This window comes from Chiroxiphia lanceolata, chromosome 2 (assembly GCF_009829145.1).
Source record: "Chiroxiphia lanceolata isolate bChiLan1 chromosome 2, bChiLan1.pri, whole genome shotgun sequence".
NCBI lineage: Eukaryota > Metazoa > Chordata > Aves > Passeriformes > Pipridae > Chiroxiphia > Chiroxiphia lanceolata.
In genome coordinates this window covers 39532990-39552913 of record NC_045638.1, presented here as the reverse complement: position 1 = coordinate 39552913, position 19924 = coordinate 39532990, and the positions used below count along the sequence as shown (strand labels likewise).

Sequence of the window (19924 nt, the reverse complement as noted above, 5' to 3'; positions counted from 1 at the left end):
TGATCCTATAACTCCAAAAGCTATTTGTATTCCCTCTGTGATACCATCAGCTGTCCCAGATTCCATGTCATGTCAGCAAAATTAACACAAAGTTTTCAGTTCTGTACAGCTCTGTCATACTCTATGTCCTACCACCTTCCAGGGACACCACTGGCTATCACAGTGATGACTCTCAACAGTTGCATGCATTTCTGAACTGTTTAATTTAGACAGATTTTAGTTAACTCCATCAAGTAGTTTGCTCCATGGGTGTTAAAGTGGTTTGTCATAAATCTTTACAACCATCTCATTTAGTGATTGTATATCCTTGACAGAAGAATCACTGGGCTCTTCTAACTCTCCTTGTTCTACATTTTATGGAGAAGCAATAACTTGTTTGATATGTGAGATTTTCAACTTCTGGTTAAGTTTAGAAAATTGTGATGTAACCGAATGCCTCTGCATTCTAATGCCTCAATCTTCACTGATACTAACCAATGCTGCTACTTAAAATGGAAATGCTGCTACTTCGATGGAAACCCAGGAAGAATACTTGACAGACTTTGGCGATCTCCAGAGTTGTTTTTTTTTAACTTTAGACTGTTCACTGGATGTGCATTTTGCTTTGTTTTGTTAAAAAACCAAAACAACAACAAAAAAGCCGCCTTAAGAATGGCATGGAATGTGGTTTGCAAACCTAATGGTATTATTAAAGTGACAGCAAAATTAAACTGTTCACTGAGAGGCTGTAATTAAGGAGTAGGCAGAGTCCACACCAAATCAAATCTTGTTCAGTAGCACAGTATGCCATCAGAGCCATAGAATTATGGAATGTTTGAGGTTGGAAAGGATCTCTGAAGATGGTGTAGTCCACCCCGGCTACTCAGAGTAGGGTTGCCTAGAGCATGTTGCCCAGAACACTGTCCAGATGGTTTTTGAATATCTTCAAGGGTGAAGATTACACAACATTGCTAGGGATTCTGTTCCAGTTTTAGACCTCTCTTACAGTAAAAAAAGCTTTTTCTTAGGTTTGTTTTCCTTATGTTTTAATATTATTCTTATTTGCTTTACTACAAAAAACAATTATGGCAAAGTTAAAGTTAAGATATTGTTTGCCTTTAAAAAAAATATCACTGCCTATGAATTACCTAATCTACCCCTGGGCTTGGTTTTTGCACAATTCAGAAGACTATGAAACCACAAAAATAACCTTCACCAATTTGGATAGGAAATTATACTACTTGTTCCTCTGCTGGTAAATAAAATTGCAGGAAGAGGCTTATCCCAATCACTGGCCATACCAAATCCCGCAAACTTGTAATAAGAGCACTAATAGGGATACACTTAAACTGAATTTGAAGCGTAGGCATGTTTAACAGCACTTATTTTCTTGATTCCAATCTTTATTTGAAGACATTTGTGTCTGACAAGTATTATTTAAAAATATTGCTTACTTTTCAAAAGGCTGTTTAATATTAGCGGTATGTTCCAGGTCCTCCTCCTCCTCAGCAATGTGTTCCCTATGTGACTTTCTCTTTTCTACCTTTACTCTGCAGGTAGTGATGTTCCCACTCATAAAGTGTACATCTACCAAGCACCTACAGCTCTGGATCCTTAGTCTGAAATTCCAATACACAGGAAAAGTTGCATTTTAAGCATGCTCTGCTTCATGTGTGTGTATGTTATCCAGTAGAGAACAAAGTTCCTTAAGATTATGTACAGGAGTGGCTGAAAGGAAGTGAGAAGTCCTGAAGACAGCGTATCAGGTTCTCATTTAGAAAGACTGACTCCTTTTAAATGGAATTTACAGTCTGTTTGCAAGCCTCTTAGCTCCTGAGTATCCTGAATACATATACATCATGTATATAATTATATATACATATATATACACACATATATATGCATGCATGCCTACAAACGTTCTAGGCTTAAATGATTAAATAATAAATCTGAACAAAGGTTAAAATCCATTAAGAGAGCACTAAGAAATTGTATTAGAGGCACATACACATAAAAGCAATTATTAAATTTAAACTCTGGGTGCACATTTCACATACTGTACCCTTGGACTGGTGTAAGTACACCTTCTCCAAATTCAAAAGGTCCACAGCCAAAAGGTTTATATTATTTCAAATTCTGACAGATGTAAATAAATAAAAAATAAGCTGTGATAAGGTCAACATATCATGATGTATGTCTTCTCCTCGTACATTTGAAGGCATAGTTTGCAGGCTGCCTGAAGGTCTTGTGAATACCTACCAGCACAGTCTGCTCAGGGAAAAAGGAGGAAGATGAACAGATGGCAACATTTAAGTTTGCGGATTAAAGATAAATTTAGTGCCAAAAGAGAATTGCTATTGTTTAAAATACAAACCTTTCTATTTATTCTTCTCTAACTTGAGACTTCAGGCAACACAATTTCTGACAATCACATTGTTCTTAAAAGTGCTCCCTTTGTAATATCTCTTTTTATATATATTTACTGTAGCATTATAAATAAATTCAAAAAACTGTCACACAGACAGAACACATAGTGCTGCATTAAGCATGGACTTCAAAGACTGTCAAAAATAAAGGCTTGCTAATATTACTTACCTTTTCACTAGATCCATCAAAGTAAGTCAAATGTGTGGGGTTAGCACAACTGTAAACATTTACAAGACTGAAGCCAACAAATTACTCGTAACACAGGATTTTTACCATCTGCATTGCTTGAGAAAATTCTGTAACATGTTTGTAATGTGAAATATACTATAAAGGGCATCAAAACTGGTAAAAACTTATATCTAGTACGCAACTGCTGGATATGGGACTTTCAAATATTTTTGACATCCTAATTCTACTTGCTCGTATTTTAGAGCAAAATTATGTGTCATATAGAGGGTAGTACACTAGACAGCGAAGTTTTGCACTTCAGAACTTCAAGATAACCTAATAAAATACAAGAGTCTTGTGTTTTAATAGTCCATTGGAATAATGTTTGAGTTTGACCTCAATATCTTCAGGGAATAAGAATGTATATTTACAAATATGCTAGAACAGATTTTGTTGAGTCTCTTTTGTGTTTTGATGAAAGTTTATATTTCAACGGAATGGGTACTTTACTGAAAACTGGATATTACAGGCCCCAAACTGGACTTTAAGGGTTCTTTTAGCATCTAGCTTTTAGCAGAGCAAAGCCAAATGCTTGATGCAATTTTTTTTGCAGGAAGACCACTAGCAGAACTAGTGATGTTAGCAGAAATGCTGAGAATTGTACCCTTGATTTCACTATGTAAACTGTAAGACACATACTTACAATTTTAGGAAAGACAGCCTATAAATCAAAGAATTTTAACAAAATATTAATTTTTTTTTTTTTTAAATTATAATCTGTGTTATACCAGATATTTAATATGAAACTAAACCAAGAGTTGTCCATTTTGAGAAAGCTACTGAGGGCTTTTATCTCCAATATAGGCTCCAGAACTAGTGAAAGTTTCTTCTGTCAGCTGCCTGCTTTAAAAATGTGTATGTGTATTGGTAGAGTAGGAAAACCCTAACATACCATCTTTTGTGTTCAAAGTATGTTTCTTTAAGAGCTTTCCATCCCAGGGAGGTATATGGCAATCAGCAATTTCTCAGGACAACCAGAGTGATGAAAAAGTGTTGGATAAAGAAATGAACATGGTGAAATTTGATTCATTTAGAGAGACTATCCCTCAGCTTAAAGCACTTCCAAAATCTCCCACTGCTGTGATGAAGTATTGGACTGTGTGTTTTAACAAGGCATTAGGAAATGGCTAACTAATAGTATTTTTAATGTGCAGTCACTCAGGCTGGTGTAGGTTGGCAGCCTGCAGTGTCATACAGTGCAATGACGTGAGCAGGTGACCTCAGGGGAACGAGAGAAGGGAGGGACCTGGGGAGGCAGGCGGCAGGGACGTGCTCCAGCAGCCAGGCAGGGATGCTGCAGCTGGGGAGCGCTGATCCTGTCTCTTCGGCGGTGCAAGTTTCACCCACCACGTTACACAGATTATCCCAAGCAGCCAGGCATCAAAGGACAGGGGAATACACATACCTCAAATATTTACGGTGCCTGCACTTTCAGAATGAGACAGTTCGTTCACATCTGTGAACGGGCCATTTTTAAAACATCAAAATAAACCATCTGGCTGCGCAACTGTTTCTAATTACTTCCCTGCCTAGACTGTAAACTTCGGGGTTTGGCACCGGCCTCCTTCCCAGAGTGCTGCCCAAATCCAGCTCCCAGGCAGCTAATCAGAGCTACTGCAGCACGGGGGGAGCAGGGCTGGAGCTGGGCTTGCCCAGCTCGCGGCTCTTCGCATGCCTGGCGGGTCTGTCCGGCTGTCTGTCCGCCCGTCTGCAGGAGTACTCCAGGTGCGGCATAGCACAGCCCGCACCATGTGCGCACAGGGGCTGCTGGGGCTGGCGCTGCTGCTGGTCACCTCGGTGCCGGCCGGTCACCTCGCGCCGCCGGCTGGCCCCCTGGCCCTGCGGTAAGTGTGGCTTTGAAGCCTCACGGGGGGTTGCGACCGATTTTGAGATGTCAGGAGCGTGGAAGCTGGGGTTGCAGAGGGAACGGTGGAGAAGTTTGTTAGCTCTTCCTCTGCCTGCTTAAAAGTAACACTGAGGGAAGCGCTCTGAGTCCCTGGGAATCTCAACAGGTAGGTGCCTGTGAAAACTGCGGGAGTTATTTGCAATGATGTATTTGATGCCGAAGATGCAGGCTTTGAAAGCAGCAAAGGGGGAAGAGCTGGATAGTGATGACTTTACGCCCAACCTCTAAATTCTGCTGCCTGAGTGGAGCAGACATCTAACCATAGAACCCTGCTTGTTCCTGCACTTTGGTGCAGTAGCACAGTGAGGCGCACTGCCCTTCACTCTTCCCCTCCACCACAACCAGCACACCCTGACTCCTAGAGCCAGCAGTTCCCTTGCTCTACTATCTGAGAAGGGCAGGTACTACTCACTTTAATCCCCAGTATTCCCTAGCGTTGTAAAGACCTATTTGTCTTGCACAGTCCTTTGTTCTGTTTTCTTACAATGCAGCTCCCGATGAGGCAAAGTGTGATTTTCCTTGTGTATGTTCTGAAAGTCCTGATGTCTCTGTGCTCCAGTGCATGGTACGATTGCATGGCAGGGCTGTAAATCTACTGATATAGCATCCAGATTCTGCTGGATTTACTAAAACCACAGCCACAAACTACACTATTTCATGGAAAATGGTGATTAATTCGGTTTCCTGGATCATATATGTCTGACAACCGAAAGGATTACTTTGTGAAATGTATTTTATTGGAATCAACCATAGGTTTACTTTTTGATATCATATATTCCTGTTATGCTACCTAGATGTTTGCATGTATATGTCATCTCTAAACTTTTTGGAATAATTAAGATCAAAATGTTTCATGATAGATAGTCAAACTACACATGCCTATGCATATATACCAGATATGCATGATGAGGAAGTAGATGAGCCTAACACAGTTAACAAGGTAAGTAAAATCAAATAGAAACATTCCTGCAGGTATCAGTGAGATTGCTGATGAAGAAAATTGGGGGTATATGAGGCAAATAATATTTTGCAACCATAACTAAAGTGGTGGCATTAAGAACAACATTCTAGATATGGGCTGAAACCAAGGAGGGTGGTTTCCTATGAGCCAAGCTCTCATCATCTCTGAGCTGCAGCCCCTGGCTTTGACTCCAGCTTATTCTGTTTGCTGTTCCCCACAGGAGCAGTTTGGGTGGTCCTACTTTGTGCCAGCTGTCCCGGACTGAGTCGGAGCTCAGGTGCCGTGTCCCAGGAGGGATGCTGTGCAATGACAGAGGCACATGTGAGTGTGGAGTCTGCATCTGCCAAGTGACTGAGTCTGGCAAATACTACGGTCCACTCTGTGAGTGCCATGACTGGGTGTGCGAGACCTATGATGGGAAGATCTGTGCTGGTAAGGAAGCCACTATGATGACAGAAGCTTAGAAAATTAGGAATATATATTAAAACTAAAAATATGTTAGGAACACAGCACACTGATAGAGACATGGTTATGTATGGGTCCCTGACCCATGACTCTAAATGTAATTGTGGGCACATCCAAGGATTTTGCCAGATTAAAGAATACAAGTCAAAGGCACTGTCTCTGCCATAAAATGGGACTTTGCCCAGGGCAAGTTTCATCTACAGCAGGGGTAAAAGCAGGAGCTTCTTTGGATTGGAGGCTCTGCAAACTGTGTTTTAAGTCTAATATAGGAAGCAATATTGCTCATTTGATATTACTTCATTTGAACTGCTTGCCTAATGGTGGCATATAGTATCTATCCAGGCTTTAAACTATCTCCAAATAATCAATTTTATCCTGTGATTATTGTTTTTTATTTCTTTGCTGAAAGAGGCACCACACTGAAGGCATATAAATATGAAAATTCTGTTTTTCTCTAAGTAATAATAATGCTTTCCAAACAGAGACTTAAAACAACGTAATTGTATTGTGATTTCAGAGATTTCCCCACTGACACTGTATTCCTTAATAACATACATTTCTGGGACAGAATTTAGACCCCGCCAATTGTTGGAACATGTCACTTGGTTTGCGTCTAAACATTATCACTCTTTCATCTTTCCAGCTGTCTTTACTTTAGTTTCTGGGTTATTCAAGTCAGATTTTTTTTTTTTTTTTTTTTTTTTAAGCAGCTTAGAACAGATTTTAGAAAAAAACAGGGAGAAGAGATGCCATCACATTCCTAAGGGGATTCAGCCTGGAGCTTGTTGAAAGGGGCCAGAAGGGTACTTCATTTCTAGTATCCCTGCTTCAACAGCTTTACCAGATTCACACAAACGTGTCATCTTTTCAGGCCAAAACCTGCAATTAGGTCAAGGGGAATGTTACAGGAATTCTTCTAGTAAAAGGACAATACAAATGAATTCCAGAAGTTTGGCAAATTTTGTAGGAAAAAAAGCAACTTATTTTAGCAATAATTTAGCCAGGAAGTTCAATAACAACATGAAAAGATCAAGGATAGGATTATGAGAAAAAGATTTATATTTGTCACCTATGACTTTAGAGTCCTGTGGAGAAAATGATTTATAGGCTCTGCAGTTACCAGTATCAAGTCCAGCTACATAAGAAATATAGCATTTCATTTCTTTGCTGTCCCAAATGTGAATTTTCTGATTGGTGGTGTGATTTCAGTGTGCTTGCTGTTGTTGCTGAGTTAATTGCACAAAATGAAACCGAAAGCTCCTTCAATTTTAATATTCTACCATAAATCCCACTATCACGTTCTTGTTATTGTTATGAGCAGTGGCTTCAAGTTTTGTCAGTGCTTTGGTGGTTAAGAGTGCTGACAGCACAAACAGAGCCAAGAAATCTCTAGCAATGTTTAACTTTTGGGTAACACTTCATGTAGCAATGTGATTGTTAAGTGACTGAACGTTTTTTAGAAACCAGTTTTCTGTAGCTGTCACCTTTTGCACCTGGATTATTGAAGCCACGTTACCACTGAGATGTCAAATACTTTAAATTCTCCCTTCTGGGAAAAAAAGTAGTAAAAAATTCAGTAAAACATCCTGGGCAGAGAAACAACTGTGTAGGGTGCAGGGGTTTTGCTTGCTTGGTTTGGTTTTTTTTGACAATGGTGCTGAATGTCCAGCTGACTTTGTTCCAGCCCAGGGCTACCCAGCACTACAGGAGAGTGGCTGGGATACAGGATCTGGATCCACGTGGTGAAATATTTCCTTTCAGACTGTGCTTGTTTCCCTCTTCATTTTTCACCCAAGTTTTTAGTCACTGAAGTTATGTGTATATGGGAGGAGGGGATCATAGAAAAGACGGTCAGATCTAGTATAAGTGGCAGGTGACTGGACCTTATGTTGTATGAATAACATTTTCCCCCATCCAACTATTCAGTGAACCGCATCTTCTGATATTTCTTGATATTACATCACAACCCTGATTTCCAATGTAAACAATTTCCTTTCTTTGTATTTTTGAGCACATTTTGTGACTCGATGAAATTGTGTTTCCTCTAAGTGAATAGTCAAAATATCTTACTGCAGTTGTATTCCTGTTTCCTGCTGTTCTTTTCATATTTTTATTTTGATGTTTGATGTCCTGTTTCATTATGGATCTCTTCTGATAAATACAACAGCAGTAACCAGTGACTGGCACCACATGGAGAACTTCAAGACAATCTTTCAATACTCCTCTAGAGAGCCATGGTTAATGCTGTTTCAAACAGGCTACTTTTCAAGTTGCCAGTGATGCCTTTTTCAAATGACTGATGTCTAAGCACTGATGATGCTCATGTTCAGAGGTGGACAAGCAGAGTTGTTTGAGTCATGAACACCAAAAATAGCTGCTTCCCTGCCAGTCAGTTCAGACCCACTTCCCTTGCCTGTACCAAGCTAAACAAAATCCTTAGTTGCTCAATATGCAGCTCATTATCTTAAAGGCACTTTCTGTGTCAGATCCGCTTTCTGGACCAGTTGTTGAACAACCATATTCTGAAGAGGGAAGGCCTGAAGATAAACAAGATGCCCATCTGATTGAATTGCTTTTTCTAATAACCTTGTTTAAGAAAATGGCAAGACATTATGCCATGAGTAATGAAGAAGAACAGGTGTAAATGTCTCTGTCCTTTTACTCTACGTCGAGACTTCTTTGCTGTATTTATCTTCCGTTATGTTTCCAGGTGCTTTAGAGGGAATTTCAATTTGTTTTTTTTCCTTTTAGCCCACTGAGATTGATAAAGCAACAGGTGATCTCTCACGAAGTCAGAGATATAGAAGAGAGAAACGAAGTACTGTGGTCTGAGTCACTGAGTCTCCTGTTCTCCTCAGTGGCCTTTTTATCTGCCTGATGTATCTTGGGGTGTAGAGGAGAGTTAGTAACTACTGTCATTCTCTTTGCAATGTTGGTGACATCTTTATTTATCGTTTGTTGCTGAGATGAGCTAAGAGGAGGAAGACTGAATCAAACACTGAATCAAACCCCAAAGAATTTATGCTCCCTTCAGTGCAGACAATATATTTGTTGATGTTTATTTGCAGATAGTAGTTCTAACCTCAGACAGTTGCATATTGCCTCAGGTTTGCTTAGCATAAGTGAAGCCTGTGTTGTGTGCAAGGGAAAGTGGAATACAGGACTAATTCCTATCACATTACTGCTTGACACTTATTTCTCTGTAGTTTTGCAGCATAGAGGAAAATGAATTTTAGTGAATTTTTTTTTAATTAAACTTTTTTACTGTGTCTGTGATTAATGAACATAGAAAAACTATAGCAAACATAGAATTCCTTGGCCAACTGAAGTGGGATCACTCTAGATATTCTTAGAGAATGGACCACAGGAACTGCCAGCTGGAAAGTAACAGTATGACTGCACTGTTTATAGTTGGTAAGATGAGGGACAGATACAATTTCGTGACAACACAGGCAGCAACGTATGAAGAAGGCTCCTATTTGCTCAGAACTATATTCATTGTCTTTGTTTTTTTCATAGTTATTATGATTTTATAAACCATTTTTCTTCTAAAATGAAATATATTTTATAACTACTGACTAATAGTGGCACAGCGTGATTTGTCATTGCCATAAGCAGTTGCTGGGGAACCTTCATTGCTGCTGTTCAGGCCAGTGAAAGATTTTTCTTTTTCTATCTCCAAAGCTGTAGTTACTGTGAGTGCTATACCTATTTTGAGACTAGTTCAGCAATGTAATGGCAGTATTAGTTGTACATTTTCACAACCAGAAGTGTTATCATACATAATGTGAAGATATCAGTGTAAGATATCAGTACCGTTATTTTCTGCTCTTTAAGGTTTTAAACTATGCAAAGAACACAAGTGAAAAATTAAATTGACAAGGAGTAGATGTAGAAATACAAGAAAAATCCAAATTAAAGTATTAATGTAATACGTAGCTATGCATCCATGTGAGTTTATTGGATGTATGGTCCTATGTATAAGTTGAAGAGAGTTAAGAATTTGAGAATGGAACTTGGAGAACATTTTGAGCTGAAGGCTGTTTTTTGCACAAAAGCTGAATAGTGTCTTTAGGCAGAGTTATTGCAGTTGAGTTGGAAAGGTTCTAACAACTGTGCTTTTGTGTTCATCTTGAAGGGAGGTTTGACACACTGATTTTTCTTTCAGCAGAATTTCTTGCTAAAAGTGTCAAGAAAAGCTAGTCTGTGACCTGCACTGATTGCCATTTGATCCAAAGTGAAATTCAAAGCCCTGGACTTTGCAAACATGGCCTCTAACAGAGAAGCGGCTTACACTTGTTCTCAAAGACTCAGTTGTGGCACATGTGATCATTGGAGACAGAGCCTCCTAAAAAGACCAAGTTAAAAATAGGGCAGGAGGCTACTGATGAAAATAGAGTTTGCAGTTCTGCTCTGACCTAGTTTGTGTTAGTCCAGATTTCAGAACTTGGCTTTTTGTGACATTTCTTCCTGGAGCAGGGGTGTGTAGGTGTGATAATACCATCCATATTCATCTCAAAACAGGTCACTCAGGTTCTAGTAGAAGTGAAATCATGATAGCATAGACCTCATTGCAGGTTCTCTGCCTTGCTAAGTGCACGAGGTTCCAGCAGACATAAACAGCACAAGCTAAAGCCCGTATTAATCTCAACTTTATGCTCTTGGTATCTCATCTAGGTAAAATCAAGCAGCCTTTGATATATTGGCAATTACTGTAGTTCCAAATGTAGCATGTATGTTCATAGCTATGGTGAGGGAGGCAGAAGGAAACTCAGAAACACTGCAAGGGAAGGGAAGCATTTTAAGAGTAACATTAAATGATCTGTAGCTAACTGTTAACCCTCATTTTGAGCATTTTTATCTATAGATACTACTAATGGAAAATAGGTACTAGTTTAAAAAGTAAAAGGGAATAAGCTGGGCATGTGGAAGGGAAAGGCTTTTGCAGCACCTAGCAGAGCAATGAATATAGCCACTCAGGCTATCACCAAAAACAAGGGAGGAGAGCAGCATCTCCTTCACCTTTTGTCCTTCTGTAGTCTGAGGTGACAAGCTTATCCATTGCAGAGAAAAAGCAAACCTTTATGCAAGTTTCATTCATGCAAATAAGTGTTCTGAAGTGTGTTTAAATTATCATGCTATTCACAGGCTGATAATGAGGTATATTTTCATTTATTTGAAAGAATGTTCTTTGTGACAAAATGGCTTTCACAGACTGCATCCTTTTGTAACTTTTATGGTTTGGGATGATTAATATGGAAAAAGATATGGTGAATAGGAAGTAGATGTTACAGAAGGGTTTATTAATGATTTTACCTGCTTCATCAGTGGCTATGTTTCAGTAAGTGTTCTTATGACAGCCTTTGTTGGACAAACTGACTGGCTTGGTAAAATTTTCTATGCTTATTAAAAGTTTTATTGTTGATAGCTGGTCGAGTAAAGGGCTTCAAATTATCTATCACTTATGACACTGGACTGTAGACTTTTCAGCCTTGGTGTTCCCAGGTAGTTTGTCCTGGCAAAGAATATGTCACTCATTTAAAAAGTTCCCATGAGGTTTTTGATGAGGAAAGAACATACTGCTAGTGCTGTCTCAGGAAAAAGGGCAATTTCTGCCTAAAAAGACTGATGCTTGGCTTTGGCCATACAAAGAAGAACCCCAAAGTATTTACATGGTGTGTGAACTTAGCAGTGTTTCAACTGAATGGCGTGGTGGTGGATGGAGGCCACATTACTTTGTGATGAACACAGTTGTATTGCCTGAGTCAAATTTCATTTAGAGCTGGAAAAACTATGAAGAAAAAAGGAAAGGTGAAGGAGCTGGAATTCAAGGTTTTTTCCTTAAATTCTTTTTTTTTTTTTTTCACATGTCCTTAGAAAGAGAGGATTGTTTTGGCCAAAACCACTTGCAAGCCATGTTCATAACAATAATTCTAGATTGAAAAGACACATATCCAGAGCCAGTGAGGCATATTTTCCTCCACTCCTTTGTTCCAAGTCTGAGTATATAATGAAAAAATGTTCTACTTTTAAAAAGTATTTTAAAAGATCTTTTAAAACTTCATTTCTTAGCGATGGAGGGAGTCTTTACTTGCGGATAAGAGTTTGTGTACGTTTGATACATAGGGAGTGGGCTGGAACACAACTCAAGCAGTTACATGACCATATGAAGAGGAATAAAGATTCGAGTTTAATTATGATTGCTTTTGTCCCCTATCTTGAAAGAACAATTACATTAATAGCACTCCTAAGACCTGCTTTGCCCTTCTGCCTCTCCACCTGAGTAGCATCAGTGATGCAAAGTGAGGCATTTTCTTGAGTGACCTAAAGAGTGGCAGTCAGAGTCTATGGAGGCATATCTGGGGCATTTTTATGGGGAAAAGACTGCCAAAGCCTACCTTCCTCAGACATGCTTTATCCAGCTGTGTGCCTCCAGCAGGCCCAAGTGGTGTCAGTCAATTTATATATTGGGGATGTTAGCTTTCATGATCCACCGTTAGAGGCTACTTCATGTAAAAATAGCTCATTTAAAGTGTTTTTCCTGTTTTGCATGTAATTTCCTATTTAATTAAAAGGATACATTAAAGTTATTTAAATCTTGAAGATGTGTGATTGACAGTTACGAAATTCTAAATCTGTCTACCTCTGTTGGAGAGTCTTGTGCATTCATACTGTTATGTATCTTTTAATTTTGTATTCATTATGGTTTTCTGCAGTGGACTTAGGCATCAATGACAAGAAGAAAATGAATGCTTCCTGATATTTGAAATGGTTTAGTTTACAAACTGGATACCATGTTTAAAGCAAGATAAAAATCTTAAGCATTTGCCTTATTCCATTCATTTGTCTGAAATATGGGGAACACATATGGCAAAGCAGCTTGTTGTCAGGTAACACAGGCTTCTGGGTATCCTATTTCCTTACTCCAAGTGTTTTAAACAATATTTTGCAGAAAGTAACTGAATATTTGCAAAACTCAATGGTATAAGCTGTCTCAGAAGCCAGAAGTCCCTTTTTTTAAGAAAACCATTTTCTTCTCTATTTCCTGAGAAAGCCAGACTTGTTTCTGGTCTGTCCTTACCCTTTCAGAAATTACTGGTTGCAAGTGGAGCTGGTATATCATTTGAATGGCTTTTCAGCAGATGAAGATACAGGTGTATCTTTTGGAGATGAATAATGAATGGCATTTGATTGTGAACAAGAGCTAAACTTACGTAATCCAAACCATTTCTATGTCTGTATGTCCTGGTGAGTATGTACTCTAAAAAAAAATTAGTTGAGGTACTTTCTTTGTCTTTTCAGTTGTACAACTATACAGTTTTCGACCCATTCTGGGAGACTTTTAAACTAATAACAAATCTGGATGCATAAAATACATTTCTGTTGTGAATAACCTATTTTCCAAAGTTGTAGTTCAGAAGCTGAAACTTAACCACTTTCCTTTTCTTTCTCAAATAGTTGAATAATGATAATCTTGTTCACTTTGGGGAATCTTTGAGACACTCTCTTTCTGTAATCTCTCTTTCTCTCTGAATAGGATTTGTTGGACTCTTAGGGACCACAAGCTGATGGCAAAACCGGCTCATACAAGTAGGATAGGTTCGTCCCGTCCAGAATTGTAAGTCCCATTTTAGGTGGTGCAAACATGTCTGGACAGTGGACTGTAATGATCAGACTATCCAGCTCTCACGTACACCTCTCTTTGCAGTTCTTGCAACAAGTTACTAAAAGATATTTTTTTTTTTCTGATATTGAAGAGAGGGGAAGCTGAAAGTCAGAGATCAAAGATATACCTCCTGATCATCTAAGGCTGATGGTGAGACTCAGAAGATTGCCCAAGTATCTGAGTCCTGCTCAGGGACTCTCAAACCATTTAGTCCCCATTAGGTGTAAGGATAAAGTCTGTTAGTATGAAAACTATCAGTTAAGACTGTGTCAAAAATACATTTTTTTTCAGGTTTAGGTGCTAAAAATACTATTTCCTACAAAAAATAGTCATGTATTCTTTTTCCAAAGAGCTATCTGTGCATTATATACTACTGAATTGTTATTTCCTATGTGTATTATCCAAGTGAGAGCAGCTTTGATTTATGAAAACAGCCAGTGTGTTTCTGGCTTAAAAGTGCTCCACGTATAAATAAGAAGATGAATTTGTAGCAGGTCAATCCCACAGAGAACTGTAGGTGCAACGACATGCCTGGTAGACTGTGTTCCAGAGAACAGTCCTCAAATAGTGTTTTTTAAAGTCATGCTTTGAAGGATTACTGGAGAAGTTCAGACTTCTCACTTTGGGAACAGGGAAGAACTAAAATGGAGAAGGACAACCAATTTCATTTCATGAGCATGCTTGCAGAAAGTCCAAGTCATGCTGAATGGTGGTAATGCCATGACAAAAGTTACATAAGAACATGTTGCACTGCTGTTCTCCTGAACACTTATGCAGAATTGAGCCTCTTAATCACTATATGCTTTACATGAAAAAACAATTATGTGGTCTCTCAGAACAAACCACACTTTTGCCCCAATGATCTGCACTGACTCAGTTTTTTGTTAAACAGTTTTTAAACTTGAAAGAGTAGTGACAATGAATATATTGTATAACGGCAGTTTGACTTCCAGAGGTAAGACTGAGACCTGCTGTTACAGAATCATAGAAGTCAGCATTACAAATTTACTTAGCTTTTTGTCTGGTGCCTTCGTAGTCAGGTAAATTCAGTGGAAAACAGATAACCAGTAAGAAATGTATTTAAAATCAGAAAATGGTCTTCAAGCACTTCATTGAAGTACTGTCATAGCCCTGGTACTTCTGGTGACTGTCTTTTGAAATAATTTTGTTTCATTCTCACTTCTGTTTCAAGCCACAGATAATTCTCATCACAGACACAGCAAATGTAATGAAGCACAACTTCCTGTGCTTAGGAAGAGGTCCAGGTGCAAGCTATCACTGAAAGAAAATTGCCCATACCTCCAGAAAGAGCACTTTCTCTAGATGAGATCTCAGAATGTAGGAGCAATTGCAGTTGAGTAGGACAACTCTCCATTTACGTGAGTTTGCCTACACTTAGTGTTTGTGGAAATCCTTTTATTTAGGGCAAAATCTCTACATTTTATTTTAAAAATTGTCCTTTCTGAGGCAAAAAAATCCCATCTCTTAACCCTGTCTGATTCAGCCACTACAGCTTAACCTAAGACTGGTTGCCTTGAAGTGCTCTTGGAGTAATGTCTTTCCTGCTTCCATTGCTGAAAATCCATCTGAGAATTTCCCAGAATGAGCCACTCTGCCTAAGCTGTTCCACCAACCCTAGATGCAGTGAAATTTTCTTCTTTTTCTTGAGCATATCATTTTCTCATTCTCAGGGCTTTAGGCCATCATCCTATAGTGAGAGGCACTGGAACATTTCCTACTGCCTTTTTTTTCCTGAAGGGTGCTTAATTAATTGAAGTGTAGCAGAGAAATGTTAGAGCATATCACTGGCACTGGACATAAACCACTTCCCTTTGTATGTGACCTCTTCTGAACAGAGAGACTTAACTGCGGCATAAATTTGTGTATCACAGTAAAAAATAATTGTACAAGGTCTCTTCAAGATTTATAATGCTTAACTTTCTACTAGCTTTGTGTATCAAAATTTAAAAAATGGATTGGAGATGGGACTGACAAAATTACCAAACCCCAGTCATGTACTTTGTTAGATTTAGGAGTGGATCCTGTCACTCATCTCTACTTTTCAGGTTAAAAATATGTTTTAATAAAAGCAGATGGGGTATCTTTTTTTTTTTTTTTCAATTTAAATGGAAGCCTATGTTTTCTTCTGACAGCAGTCTAATAAATTCAATAAAGTTATACCAACTGAGAATTGGTCTCAACATTTTCTTCCCTTGTTTGGCCAGAATCTCCAGGTAATAGCGGACAAAATTACAACAGCAAAATACAGACCCTGTCAATTATCTACAAATGGTAATGGTAAAACAGTAACAACAATAATGACATCTCCAAAGTTTAGAATGATTTTAAACTTGACAACATTTTACATGATTTTCTGCTTTTTTCTTCTGTGTATTGTACTACTTTAAAGAGTTACATGTTACTCAGTGGTAGTTTGATAGGACATTTACCAAAATAATTTTTCTCCAGAGTGGCAGAGTTGGACTTAGCAGAAATTAGACTTGTGCGTGAAAACATTCTAATAAAGAAAAACCAATCTTTTAAAGATTTAGACTGTTGTGTTAGTAAAAGAATCGATTACACTGACAGAACTATGCCAAGTTTTATTAAATGGTCTGCCGATTTGGAAAGTCCCAATAAAATTAAGATTTTGTAATTAGATCAGCAGGATGTCAATCCCCTCTCCTCTCACCATCTTAATGCTTTTGTATATAAGTTTTTGTAAATGAGAAAATTCTATTTTAACTATAATTGTCAACTGCTTTAAATGTATGTCTGCTACACTTACAAGCAGTCTATAAAAGCTTTTATTTACAGATATTGTCCAGAAATGATTTCTCCATAGGTGGTTTCAAAAGGTCATATCATATGAGAATTTCTGAATTAAGTTCTTTCAGGATAATATCTTGAAGGCTGTATGTAAGTAGTACAGTGACCTCAGACTTCCTTTTATTTCATGGATGCCTATCAAAGGAACTCATAGTTGGAGGTTTTTAAAATAGTCTTACTCTGCCTCGATCATTTTTTATCAAGCTCTTTCAAAATAGCACATAATTCCTCTTGCCCTTCATATGGGCTTCCAGTTCTCTGTATTTTTGGGTTTCAGGTGTTGTCTTGGCTTTTTTCTCCATCTTTTTCTGTATGAGCAGTGGTTGCCACCCCCACTTTGACCATTTTGGTTATCTCCAGTTGCCAAATTGTTTTTCCTAATTCGAGTCCCTCTTCGTGGAGTCTTTTCTGCTTTTTGGGTGGTCTCTGTCTGGCTCAATTCTTTGGCACTGCTCCTCAGAGTTTTCCTAATCCATTCCTCTAGTTCATCAAAGAACAGTTGTTTCTATGAGAACCTGGGTGGAAGTTGGACCCACCTTAGCTCTTTTTACGTCTCCTGATGGCATTTTTCAAATCAATGAACTTTCCTCTTGTGTTCCAGGAATCTGTTAAATACTGTTGCTTTGCTCACACTTTTTTCATGCAGATCTTGTTCAGGATATGAATCTAAACCACAGAAACTTTAAAATAGGCATGAATCAGATGTACACTGCTGTATTGTCACTTCTACTACTTCACCCCTTTCTCCTTGCTGGGATAGGTGGCACAGCCCACTGAAATTTTACAGCTTATTTAGTTACTTCCAATAATCTGTGCATTGTGCTGCATATTCCCAAGAGAGGGAATGCTTTTGACTGTTGTAAAAAGCTTGTCTTAGGGAGACTGTGGAATCTCTGTTACTGGGAGTTTCAAAAACAGGTTGGACAAGTATCTGTCAGGAAGGATCAACACACACTTTTTTGTGTCTCAAGGCACAGAAGTGAACCAGATGATCTCTTCCAGAGGTCTCTGAGGCTGATTTTCTTTGATGCTGTTGTGAAACCAATTTTCAGCTTAATGTTCTGCCTTAGTGAGGAGTATCTGTGGAAGTATAAACATAGTTTTTGTCATGCTATTATGTTTCTAAATGTAATAATTCATTGAAATTGATGTATAACCATTGAATTTAATCCATTAATACTAGGAACTTTCATTTTTTGCAGTATTTATAATATATGAGTGTCTGTTTCAAGTTTTTAAATGATCACATTCTTAAATGACCACTACCAAGTTATTAAGCAGGAATGATTCTGAGAACAAGTTTGCTTGTTTAAAGTATAGGCATCTTTTCAACAGAGAGACATAAATTAATGCTTTCTAGAGATAAGTGGTGGATTGACTTCTGTAACAAGTTCAGAGTCATGGAAAACATACTTTATCCAACCCTTGCAATTTGATGGAAAGTTTAGAGTGGAAGCATTAAACAGAAATATTTCTATTTTTTAATTTGCTTTGTTTTAACAAATGGATTCTTAGTCAACTACTGACCTACTGGCTGAATAACTGGCAAAATGTGCAAAATAGTAAGGGAAAGCCAATGGTTGCCCTGCAGTTTGATGTAGAGTAATATAGAGCATGTCAAAAATGATATTCTTATCCTTGTTGGCTTCATTAAAAAACAAGTAACATAATTCCTGCTTAACCAGGAACCACGTCTGTTTTGCATTTTTCACTGGAAGTAAAAAGATAAAAATATTTTGCCAGATAATGAAAGAAGGGTAGCAAGTAGTATTACATTGCCTTTTTTTTAACTGCTGCCATGACACTATGTATCCCCTATGTTGTCTCAGTGCAATATTACCCTCTAGAAAGTTAATTATTCTTGGATGGCAATGAACTGAACCCTATGCCTATAGCTGAAAACATTACTTAAATTGATGGCAAGTCAAAAGGTGCTGCCATTGTTGGGGGACAACACTTGTATCTCACACCTGATTACTTTCATATCAGTGGCAATCAGGGAATTGCCCCTACTTTTCCCTTCTTCAGCTTAAAACCGCCACTCTATACCCAGGATAATTCCATGTACACAGCACACAGCACAGTTCTGTATATTTCTTCTTCCTTCTTTCCTTCTCTTGATCTTCCTGCATTCCCCAGGCATATGGTATTCATCACACTTGTTGTGCACATTTGTAGGAAGGAGACAGGGAATTCCGCCCCCACAGAAAGCTTCCCCAGTCTTCACCTTTTCTCCTGTATCCAATGAATGTGAAAATATTGCTGCTTAACTTCTCCTTTAGCTCAGTGTCCCCCACATCCCTTCAGACAAGCCCTTTGTGGAGCTGTGTTTTGGTCTCAGTGATAATGTGTCAATAGTTTGTTGCTGCTGAGCAGCAACGATTTCAGAAGCTTCTGTAAGGGAAGTATCTGCGTTTCTGAACTGTGTATTCTATGAAACCAAATAACTTTGGGGTGCTTAAAATTTTTTGTTAGGTTAACCTCAGAAGAAAAGGCAGTACTTTTAGAGGGTGATATTACTCCATCTGTACTGAGCAACAGAATTGTCACCTCACAAGTGTAGTGACGGAAGCCGGTGTTGGAGGGTCCAATACTTTTCACATAATGGACATTCCCACTGTACAGTGTTCTTACCCTCTTGATCTTTCTTTTCTTTCCATGTGAGTCACAGAAGTGGTTTTAAGCATCTTTCAGTGAGTCATATGGTTTTGCTAATTCTGTCCCTACTTTAATGTCACTCTATACAGTCTCTTTCTTACCTAAAAGCTAACATTTCATTTGGTCATCTCCTTGACACCTTTATAATAAGTACTTGCTTCCTCAAACACATTTTTTTTTTTTTTGTCATAGCAATGTCAAAACATCAAGCTTTTGTTTCTTTTCTGAACTGTCAGTTTGAATTTTTAAATCCTTTCTAAAAAATGGATCAGACTGAGCATTACATTGGCTGCATAGCTCCTAACACCTTCTGGCAAGCATCAGAAGCCAAGAGTTCCACTCTGCCGTGTCTTATTGCTTGGCTGAAAAAGAATCAAAGTGCACATAGGAAATTTAATGTGGTAAAAGTGAGAAGAAGAAAAGGATTAAAGGCTAGAAACAAATGTAAAGACTTTGCGTACAAGTGGTGGCTGGAATGTATGAGACCTCATGCAGTACAAAGTGTTCCTCAGAACAGGAAAATGTAGGTCTGTTATAGCAGCCACAGTTTTTAAACAGTGACTTAATTTTGTGATGGTAACATTCACAAAATTCCTAACCCAGTGGTTTCATTCAGCTTGAAAATGAAGGAGACGAGTGCCTGAAGACATTGTGCATGTGGTACAGAAGGGATATATTAAACTAACAGATGCCAAAAATCAATAGGGAAATGATAACACCTTTCCAGGTAAACAGCTAGGTGGCGAAATTCTATTTGAGACATTTGGATAGGTAAGATATATTACTAGAAAAAACATGGGAGAGA

The 19924-nt window shown here is 38.4% G+C and overlaps 1 protein-coding gene across 1 annotated transcript in view; it reads left to right on the top strand.

Annotated features, from left to right (window-relative positions):
• Positions 1–4383: 4383 nt before the first annotated feature.
• ITGBL1 (integrin subunit beta like 1) overlaps positions 4384–19924 on the top strand; it is a 140865-nt gene continuing 125324 nt past the window's right edge. The window contains 2 exon segments of the mRNA XM_032678606.1: positions 4384–4478; positions 5722–5933. Coding sequence (XP_032534497.1) covers positions 4384–4478; positions 5722–5933 — 307 coding nt within the window.